Source organism: Nicotiana tabacum, chromosome 10, assembly GCF_000715075.1.
Source record: "Nicotiana tabacum cultivar K326 chromosome 10, ASM71507v2, whole genome shotgun sequence".
NCBI classification, from domain to species: Eukaryota; Viridiplantae; Streptophyta; class Magnoliopsida; order Solanales; family Solanaceae; genus Nicotiana; species Nicotiana tabacum.
In genome coordinates this window covers 33,447,161-33,458,683 of record NC_134089.1, presented here as the reverse complement: position 1 = coordinate 33,458,683, position 11,523 = coordinate 33,447,161, and the positions used below count along the sequence as shown (strand labels likewise).

Below are 11,523 nucleotides of genomic sequence, written 5' to 3'. Positions count from 1 at the left end.
TTTTAGACAAGAATGACATCACCTTCTTATTTACAATCAAAACAAAAATTTTGTTCGTTTTTTTTTGGGCTACTTTTACAAAAATGAAGTTGGACCCTTCTTATGAAAGAAATGCTTCTAAAAAATGACATATTTTTGAATTTTGAATTTTCTTTCCAATTTTGAAAGAAGAATGAAAATATTTTTGAATTTTGAGAAGAAATTAAAAAAAGTATTTTTGAATTTTTTTTTAAATTGGGGTCTTAAAGAAAGACTTTTCTAAAGAAGGAAGTAAAGGAAAATATTTTTGGATGTTTTTGAAAATGGTGGGCCGGAACCGATGAGGTTTGCCTATGTATCTCACATCCGGTGAGAATCAGACCCGCGTAGTTCGCCCGTTTTGACGGAACAGGGGAAACATGGCAGTTGAAAACTTTGGCTCATTTGGAGATGTAAATAGCTACCTCTCGCTCCTATATTATTATTATTATTTTTTGATTTTTTGATTATTTTTTTTTATTTTCTTCCTCTGTTCTAGAAGTCGGTCAACATGCAAGCCGAAATAAATAGATGCGTCAGTAGCACGTAAGATGCATCAGGATGGTCTTTTTTCATTTGGGTACACCTGTCCTAGACAGACCCAACCCCTGTGTTGAGTCTCCAAGGTCAAATGCACATGATGCAAACAAACGTTCCTACTAGGGATCCGGCATGAGGCTTGTTATACTAGGTTTAAAAACCTGGGTTTATTGTTCTAGACCTGGCTTACCGGGCGGACAGCTCGAGCCGAAGGGATGCAGCGTACCGGGAATACAAAAGCTTCACCGGCTTTGCAACTTGTCCGAACCTCGTTCTAAAATTGGGATAAGACTCTAACAGAAAAGAAGTCACACGAAGTGCACACTTCCCAGATGATTTAGAAGACTCAGAGAGAGGAGGGTTTCGTAGCAATTTATATACAGTCCAAACAATATCAAAGCGGTAAAAGCGGCATTTAGCACATTAGGCTCAACATGTAAAAATCAGATAAAACAAGCCAACTATAACAGTTATCCTAAGCTTGAATTCTTGAACCCTGAACCGAAGTTCTGGGTTTGGGTCCCCAGCAGAGTCGCCAGAGCTGTCACACCTCCTTTTTGCGCACCTACCCTGAAGGATAAATGCGTGAAGGAGTTTTTCCATTTTAAGTGACATTATTCGAAAATGGGATTATTTATTTATTTCAGAGTCGCCACTTGGGATAGGTTTGGCTTTTGGTGTCCCAAGTCACCGGTTTATCTTGAATCCCAATTCGAGGAAAATATTCGACTTTTATTTTGAAGTCTGCGAACCAGAAATTCTAAGTAAGGAATTTTGTTGATCCGAGGGAAGGTATTAGGCACCCCCGAATCCCGTGGTTCTAGCACGGTCGCTTAAATTGTTGTAATGGCTAAATATCTGATTTTAATACATGTTATAACTTATGTGCTTTTATTAACTTTAAACCGCTATTATTATTATTTTTTAGAGAATTGCAACGTCGTGAAAACGTGTCCCGAACCACGTTGCAATCAATGCACTCGTGGTTGTCAACATATTTCGACTTCGTTGAGATTTGGATTTGGGTCACATAAATGCGCACCCTAATTTAGGAAAAAGTAATATTATTAAAACATGCCTAAAGAGACTAACACGTTATTATCTTTGAGGAAGGTCGTGAAATTCGCTAAACGTCTCATCCAAAAATTCTAAGTATTTTTAATATATACATTTATGAGGACCCCGCAGTTTGTGAGTTTTATTGGGCGAGGCTCGACTCATTTTATTTTTAAAAGGGCAAGCCTAAAAGCAACTATAATTTTTTTTATTTTTTGTTTTGTCTCTAAAAAAGAAAATATCCTAATTAAAATGTTTCAGGTCTAATACGGGCCAAGCAATAGTTTTAAAATAAACGTGTCATTGGGCTCAAAAGTAAGCCCGAAGAATATGAATTGAAACAACGGTCCATTAACGAAAACTGTTCGAGCGCGGGCCTTAAAATTTGCCCAAACGAGAAAGGTATTTAATAGGCCCACTTCAAGACTTTTAATTAGCTACTGATCCTTGATTCTTACCAAACAGATTTCAACTTTTAAAAAAAAAATGACGGCATGCTTAGTTATTTCACGCTATTGCAATATGCACTTGATAATTGAACGCATGGAATAATGATGTGTATTTATTTATTCCTACTGGAGATTGATTACTCAGCACAGGCTAACTAGTTTGATACTAGCTCGAACTAAACTTACTAGTCTAATACTTAACTTGGGCTTGACGTATGGTAACATAATCAATTACTTCACGCTGTTCTAACTGCCTGCTAATTTATTACTAACCATGCAATCGTTTAATGACGAACTACAAAGGAGGATCTAATACTTAACAATCCAATAATTCACATGATCTAGCCAACTCGAAATCCATTTTTTTAGTCCAAATACAGTCTCATACAGTTCATTCGAATACACCCAGGAGCTTACTAAAATCATGCATTACACTATCAATGTGAACCAAACCAAACTAATTGTTAACTTAACCCAAAATCAGCCAAAAATAACCAAAATCAGTCTAGTAGTTCAATATAGTTCTTGACAACATAAGTAATCTAATTGGAGTATTAAAACTACAATAATTCTCAATAGATTCAGATTAACAAAGTTCCTTGTCATTGACTTTCTGGATCATTTATACACTTGAACCAAGATTCCACATTCAACTGGAGACAAAAGTGTACCTGAATTCGAGATTACAATGAAGAAAAAGAGTCAGTCGAGGCAGGGAAGATTAACAGCAGCAATTTGAACTCAACAACCCCAAATTATGTCAAGTTTGAACCCAGAAACACATATAGAAATCAGGAGTGTTTTGAAATCGAACAACACTACTCAAATAAACCCAAACTCAACTGAACATCAACCAATGGACCCCAATTGAAAACAGCAGCAATCTCTCATACACTGACCCCAAAAAAACTGAAAGTGAACTCCTCTTATATGTCTAAGAATAAACCCTTTTGAGTTTGATTCCTGAATTTGATTTCAAAGACCAAACTTCAAACTCAAACTCTCACAGACTGATTAAAAATCACTAATATTCTTTGTGTTTTTGACCCCCGAAAAATTTCTCTCAATCTGAACTTTTTATCCTTTTTCAATTTTCAGTCCTCTTTATTAGTCCCAAATGACCTCTATTTATACCAAAGGCAGTCCCCTTTTTCAGCCCATTTTCTTTTACTTTTAACCTATTATTACTACCCCTTTATCTCTTTTACTTTCCAGCCAATATATTCTTCTAACTATGTGGGTTATTTACCCTTTTATTATTACTTACTATTGCTAATTTCAAATTAGTGAAAGCTAACTAGGCCCACCCCCCTATCAAGTGTCTTGTGTCATTTTTAAATCAAAGTGATGGGTACCTATTTGTTTAATCCATCCCTTTGCCTCCCCATTATGTTTGTCCCCCACTATTACTTAAATAATTTATTAGTTTAAAGGTATTTGAGTACTCTAACGGACAGACTACTTAAAATGACCATTTCAAACCTTTGAACTTCCCAAATTACCCCTGAGACCCCACTGTTATTTACCCTAGGGTTCCCTACTATACATCATCAGCTATAACCAATTCAAAACCTAATAACTAACTAAATTGACTCCTAAATGAAACAAATAAACTGACTTCAAACCAAAATCACATCAACAAACAAAGGAGCTTAACAGAACATTGAAGTTGAAGCTAAAGCTGAATCAAAATTCATTGATACTTAACAGAAGACCCAATAACAGCATTACCATGAATCAGAACACAACCCTATTGAACTATCCAGGTCAAACTTCCAATCACCAGTGACACATTATGGGAATGATTAATTAATTTATAATTCCAAATTAAGTTAAATAGAGTGAAGGAAATCCTGTGATATACTGAACTTATACGAAAATTGATGAACATCAAAGAACAAAGAGCCACACATCACATATATAGGACAAACCTGAACCAATGCCAGAAAGTCTAACATACATTATTTAAACAAAACAACAAAAAAAAACCTACTGAAATGGACTATGAAATCAAGACCAGGATTAAAACTACTATCAGGTTAAACTAACTCACACATAATGAACTAATCAATAAATTGACCAAACAGTTTACAGCATATAACCAACAATTAGAGAACTTGGACCCAATAAACGGTCTGATGAGAAGGAAAGAAGTACTGAACAAATGACAAGAAATAGATCAAAACAAAGATACAATTTAAAACAGACAAACAAAACTATAGAAGGAAACAAAAGAAATTAAGAACTTACTGTTCTTTTCTCGGATTTTACCAGTATGCCCTTTCGAACTTGAGTCCTAGTCAGTATTATACGTCTATTTCGTGAGAAATAGGCCTACAATACTGAATAGAACCCAATCGACCCTGAAGCTTTGACACGTCTTGAACCGTTGAACCCTAGATCCGTCATTCGACGGTTTTTACTCATGTTCGAGCCAATTTGGTTAGGGATTAAGGACGAGGAGGTAAAGGAGATTATTGGGTGTTAGTCTGGGGTCAAGGGGACAGGCTAGGGCTTGGAGGGGAGATCTTTGATCGAAGATTCGAGAAGATCCAACGAGATTCGAGGGAATCTGTTGATGGTTTAGGGATGAGGGAAGCCTAGTGGTGGTGTGGTGTTAATTAGGGGTGGATTGGGGTGGTTTCAGGGTCAGCTCGAAACTTCGATTGAAGATTCGAGAAGATGTGGGATGATACGAGGCAAATGGTTCATGGATTCGTGTTGTGGATGGGGAGATGGCTCAGGGGTGTCGTTTTGGTGGTCACCGGCGTTGCCGCCGCCGGGTTTCAGGCGAAGGGGAGGGGTGGTGGCTGGCTAGGGTTCTTGGGGTCGTCTGGTTCGTTGAGAGAGACGAAGAGAGGGGGTAGCTTAGGGGGGTGGGGTGTGTTTGAAAATATATATATATGATGGGTGAGTGAATCCAAGCCGTTAGATCTGATGAGATCAACGATTTGGATCACTTCACTTATATAAAATAGGGTCGTTTTGGTCTCAGTGGGGGACTGGGTCGATCCAGGGAAAACGGATCGGGTTATGGGGTGAGGTCTTGGACCGTTGGATGAGGATGGATGAATGGTCGAGATTCGCTGGTCTCGAAACGACGTCGTTTGATGCGTCTTTGAGAGTTGAAGGTTTGGACCGGGTATAGGTCTCGTTTGAGCCTGATTTTGGCCCAAAATGAAATGGCCCAGTCCAAGCTTCTTTTCTATTTTTTGTTCCTTTCCTTTTTAATTCCTAGTTTAATTCCGAATTTACCAAAATCCTAAAATAAATTATAAAACAACAATTATATTACACAGACATTAATTGATTCTTAACAATGATTAACACACAATATCAAATATTAATTAAACAAAATCACACCATTAAACAATAAAAATGACAAAATTACCAAAAATAATATTTTTGTGATTTTCATTTTTCTTTTTTTTTTAGAAACAACCAAATATGATTTAATTAATTCCTAATAGCAGAATAAAATCCTAAATTCATGCAACATATTTTTGTATTTTTAATTAAAAATAAACAATCACAGACAAAACTACAAATAACTATCCGAAATGCCACGCAAATTCTAAAAATTATACACAAAGACAATTTGTTTTATTTTTTAATTTCTTTTGGAGTAATTGTCGTGAGAGCAAAAATCACGTGCTCACACACAGGTGCTGGATAAAACTGCCACACAAAGATGGTCTCAAACTGAATGTTGTAGCTGGACTTTAAACCCGGTATCTTCATGATGTTACTTCTATCCCTCAATCACTCAACCACCCCATTGCCGACGAGCATAAATAATATTATGTGTCTAGATTCATTTAACTTAAATATTTGAAAATTGGAGAACATTTTCTACGATTCTGCAGAATATTATGCAATTATAGAAGAATACTTAACTTGCTAGAATTAGAGATTAACTACATAAGTATTATATTGTACTAACTAAGGAATAATTCCTATACGTTGTTAGTCAAGCAAGTCATTAAGAAGTTTTTTTCTCTTCCCTCTCCTTTCACAGTTGAGTATTAACATGATGGGTCTTGTCACTCCACATGACCAAATAAGAGAATAACTAGATATTGTATTGTACTAACTTAAGAGTTAAGACTAAGGAACACTTAAACAGGTCATTAAGCTTCTCTCTCCTTTCACAATAGTGTATAAACATAAAATGATGATGAGTCTTGTCACTCCATATGACCAAAATAATCCACCAGAAAGAATGTTAGAATGTTAGAGTTTAGGACCCAAGATAGAGAGATAGCTTTGTGTGCCAACAGCCAACCTTGATGGGTAAAGAAAAAAGTTAACATTGAACCCAACGACTGCCAGCCCTAAAGCAAAATTAGCTAACAGATGGTTGAAATCTGTTGACAATGTGTCTTGCAAATCAATATCACCAGTAAAGCACAATGATGAAAAAGGTACTTAAATCATTCTCATTCAAACATACTCCAAAACTTCCAATCAATCATACACATCACCACACAGAAAATGCAAATTTAGCATCTATGGAGTATCTGGTTGTCAAAAAGTTCTTCTACCTCCATTTTCCAGAAATAAGATCGATGAAATAACACTTGGTAGAGTCGGAGTTCCCGTAATAAATGCAATAACGAGAATGGAAGAAACTTAGCTCACCAGAAGTACGGTGGTTGCTCCAACAGAAGAAGCAAGTCTTGCCCTGCCCACAGATTCCTCAATGGGAGGAGAGTGCCTCACTCCATACATCAAAAGCTGATAGCGGGGATAATGCTTGTTGCACTTCTGAATTTCACAAAAAAGAAAGAAAAAATGACGTTAGGAAATTTCAAAAAATTTAGTTCCAAGATTAAATTTTTATTTTAACAGCACCTCTGTTGTCCACTTAGTGAACCTCTTAAACCTATGGTGATCTTTCCCTACCCTTTTCACATAATTACTCCCTCCTGTTGCAGCTGCATCGATTAACCCGGAGAAAAATACCCACATTTTGCTGGGAAAGGTGAAAGGGTCGAATGTTTGTACAAGAAGGTTACGGGAAGGGTTTGTAAGGAGAAGGTTGGTATATAAAACACTTTCATCCTTTCTTTTTTCTTTTTTCTTTTTTCTGTTTCTTTTAAGCGTTAATTTGCGCAGCCGTTTTTTGGGTTATTGTTAGGGGTGAGCATATATCGGTTAAAACCGATAACCCGAACCATTAATTTTTTATTGAGTTATTAGGTTAACGGTTCGGTAACGGGTTAAATTTTTTTTTTTTATTGGGTTATCGGTTCGGACTCGGTTTGCATTTTTGTTATTGGGTAAAAACCGATAACCCAATAAGAATGATATAATTTACCAATTTACCCTTAAGTATATACTGGTTATTTATTTTCCTAATTCCCTCTTCACTCTTCAGTCTTCGGTCGTTTGTCTCTCAATTCTCATTCTTGTTTCCGTCGCAGCCCCCAAGAGTCAAGGCACAAGACTCACCACCAGTTCTCCGCCAGACATCAGTAGATACTGCACAGAAGTGGGAGCGTGCTTTTGTTAAGAAACAACAAAAGTTGGCAGTTTACACGTTCTGGCAGTTTGATTTCTTTGTTTTATATATTGCAAAATTTTTTAGTTGTTTTATGTTATCGGGTAAACCGATAACCGAACCGATAACGATATATAACCGATTAATTGATAACCGATAACCAATATCTTATCGGTTTGGTTATCGGGTTATGATATTTGTAAACCGATAATCAATAGGCAAAACCGATAATGTTCAAAACCGAACCGAACCGACCGATGCCCGCCCCTAGTTATTGTATGTTACCTAAATCCAAGCCCCATTAATATTTTGATTTGATAAATTTTAAAGTTAAAACAGACAAACTTGCATTTGTTCTTTTTTTTTTTTAACATAAATATATACTCCATTTATCTTAAATCACGTTTTGGTGTTTGTAATTATTAATTCAGTTATGAGTAGTTAAATACACTATCACTCACCAAGTCGACAGGATATCAGGCCGTTCATATCTGTCGGTTATCAATTTGGACAAGAATCATAGTGAAACAAAGATCTTTTTATATATCATATCAATTAAACCCCAAATACGGAGTAATTATTATATTTTTTACTTGAAGCTTGATCAATCAAGGGAGCTTATCGGTTATCAGATACTCGAATTGATACCCCGTTAGTCATATAATTACAAATCGTTCTCGAATCATTAATACGAGAGTCCGATACCAACAAACAATTAACACTTTTTTTTATTCGAGTTATCTTCTGAATAACCCTACTTGAATTCAACCTTTGTTTCAACAAAATCAACAGCAAATTTATAGGACGTAGGGAATACTTTGACGTTGTGATATAACAGAAATGTGATATGTCGCTGGTCATTGTAAAAATTGGTAAATTATGCTAAAACAGCCACAGTAAAAATAGTTAAATTATCATGAATCCCATAATTATAAAATAACCATCGCACATATAGTCATTTATCATAAATTAGCCAAATTGTCACGAATCCTCATAATAATGAATGTGTATATCATGACACTTTTACACGTTGTAAATGTTTCGCGAGGGCCCATTTCCTCAACTTAATTTGAATTGAAACATAGTTGACATATAATAGCAAAAGGGACAAAACAAATCTATATCTATATATAAAAGAGGAGAATTGAAAAGTGAGGTGGTATGTCTCTTTGGCCAAGAATCACATTTATTTTTTTTCTCAAATTTTTGGCTTTTTTCCTATTTTTCTCTATTTTGTGCTACACTAAAATATTCAAAAGTCACTTCTTAATTGTATTCTGTTAATTACACCTCCGTTAGACCGTTACTCATCTTCTCCCCAATTCTTTTTCAGTTTAGAAAGTCCAAAAGTCTCTATTACTAATTATCTAAATAATTTCACCTTCAATGACGACTACTATTATATATTTAACATGCCATCAATTCATGGGAAGAATATACAGATAGATCATAATCTTTTATCCCCAATCTTCATTTGTGCGTGGTGAGAATTCTCTTTATCATTCTCTACCAAATTTTTTTTGTCAGTTTGTCCCTATAGAATTGAGTTGATTTTTCTTATTTCAATTTACATAACTCGGTTACGATTTGTAGAAATGCTAATCTGTTTGCATACTGAATTGCTAAAGCTTTTGCCCTTTTTATGCCCCTTCTGTAATGGAAGGTGTTTTGTTATACAAACTTTTGATTTAGTTAGGATCATTATTTTTGTCTTTCCTTCTTCTTTTTTTTTTTTTTGGATTTTCCCTGAAGGAAATATAATAAATTGGAGCTTTTTGCTCAAAGCATGCACTCTTTTACCTTTCAGTGGCGTTACAAATTAGAGAACAAATTTGTCATTATTCATGCCATATTATTTAAAGAAGAATGAGATCATGCAGTCTTCCATTATTAAGGTTTGGGACGTTACCTTACAAACTGAAGGATTGCATAACAAGTAAATTTGGTGGTGTACGTTTCTAATATAAGTGATCCAAGATGTGATTAATAGTTTTTTTTTTGTGATATTCTTTAAGCAATTTATTGACGGTAATGTTAATGTATCTTTTTTATAATATATTTGAATGTTAAATTTAAATTTAGTACGTCTCTTCTGGAAATTGAAAGAAGAATACTATTAAATTTAACCCTTTATGACATGTTCTTTGTATCAATGTTTGTACGTACAAGCTCACCATACTTTACTTAGAGAATTGCAGGTCCTTTTAATTTCTCCTTCTTTGTTTTTCTTTACTTTACTTCTTTAGTACTGTACAAGGTCTTTTTCTTTCTTTTATCTTGCTATGAAACTTGAAAATCATGATGACTGAATATTTTGTCCCTGAGATATTTATTTAAAGTTCTTGGTTTTATTTCTTCGTTTTCCTTGCTTAATTATTTTTTTCTTTGTGGGAAAAAATGTGGGCCTTTTACGTGATTTTGTGGTAGAATTTTTCTCAGTATGAAGAATAATGCTTCGGTACTTGGCAGAAGAGCTGAAGTATAAATCTATTTAGGTAGGCTATATTTTAAGAAAATTAATACCGACTCATTCATTTGGTGGGCTGGTGCTAATTATCGTGGCTGCTAAAATACATAGTACTAGAAGTTGTTGATTCTGGTTCGTAATATGGTGGTTTATGGATTATGCCCAGTGAAAGATAAACTCCAATCATTCTGATGATTAAGGTGGAGACAGTTATGATTTTTATTGTTAACATTTTGAATTTTTAGTTGCCTTTGTGAAATGGAAATGAGAATGACGACGACCGCAATAATGTGCTATGATTCTAACAGAATTATGCAGGGTGAATGTCAAGTTTGCGATAACCGTTACGGTAACAATAATACAAGATTGTTCTTCTTTGTTCTTCCTAATTAATTACGTAATTCTTTTCATTTTCATTTGAATTTTATGATACAGTATTCACGGAGAAAGAGTAATGGATATGAACTAGAAGCACCAGACAATACCCATGGACAAGGATCTCCCCTGTTTAAGCCTATAGAAACTCCAATATAATATGAGTATCTTATCTGGAATTTGTTAAATTCATTAGAGCTTTTGCATACACTACCTTCGCATGCAGTGGCAAAGCCATGAAATTCAATAAGGGTGTTCAATTATGCAAGGGTGTTCGAAGTCTATTTTTTAATCAATAATAAGTAGTATTTTACCTTATACGTAGTATAATTTTTCGGCGAAAAGTGTTCAGTTGATTACCTTTGGGCCAACATAGCTTTCCATGTTCGCATGGAGACTGAAACTTAAAATTTGAGTCCAAGTTCATGTGAATACTCTTATGTTGAATTTATAAGAGGAACTTTTAAATAAAATGAGCAGATAATTTTTGAGAATTATGTAATTTTACTTATATAATTTAACGATTTTGAGGTATTATTTTTAGAGTTAAATATTTAGATTGGTTAGGAAAGCTGACCAGAAAGTTAGAGCAGAAGAAACGGAAGTGGGGAAAGAAGAAGAAAAACAAAAAAGGTAAAATAAAGGGAAAAGGAAAGAAAAAATAAAGATAAAAAAATTCCAAAAGATGTAGTTTAAAGCAAACATTTTCTTCAAATTACGTTCTTACTTTACCTTATTTTAAGAAAAACAAAAAATATTAGTGTACCTATATATATTGATTACACAAAAGTAGAAAGTTAGAGTTATATTTACAACTAAAGTTTTACAATATGGATTAGGAATTCCAATCCAAAAATATATAAACTTTAATTTTAACATATTTAATAATTGGGTATTATGAAAAATTATTTGTAAATTCAATGACATTTTTTTACATAAATTTATTAGTACCTAAATAATAATAGGATCATAAATTAATATTTATATCCAATGATCAATTCCAACAGAAAGCTAGTAAGACGAGACACACAAAGTGTAAAGTGTAAACTCCCCTCCGTGGCCCACAACGACTAATAATAGATAATGACCCATTCGCTTTTTTGTTTCTAAATATC

At 34.4% G+C, this 11,523-nt stretch overlaps 1 protein-coding gene across 2 annotated transcripts; it reads right to left on the bottom strand.

Annotated features, from left to right (window-relative positions):
* Positions 1-2,413: 2,413 nt before the first annotated feature.
* On the bottom strand, positions 2,414-7,825 carry LOC107779463 (uncharacterized). 2 transcript variants are annotated; one of them, XM_075223592.1, is made up of 3 exons: positions 6,969-7,825; positions 6,705-6,830; positions 2,414-2,734 (listed from the first exon to the last, which is right to left on the bottom strand). In XM_075223592.1, exons 1-3 carry the CDS (start codon positions 7,032-7,034, stop codon positions 2,666-2,668), a joined length of 261 nt encoding a protein of 86 aa, XP_075079693.1. In that variant the 5' UTR covers positions 7,035-7,825; the 3' UTR covers positions 2,414-2,665. The 2 variants fall into 2 exon arrangements, with proteins under 2 accessions (XP_075079693.1, XP_016455393.1); XM_016599907.2 differs by having other exon boundaries at positions 6,918-7,446.
* Positions 7,826-11,523: the final 3,698 nt, after the last annotated feature.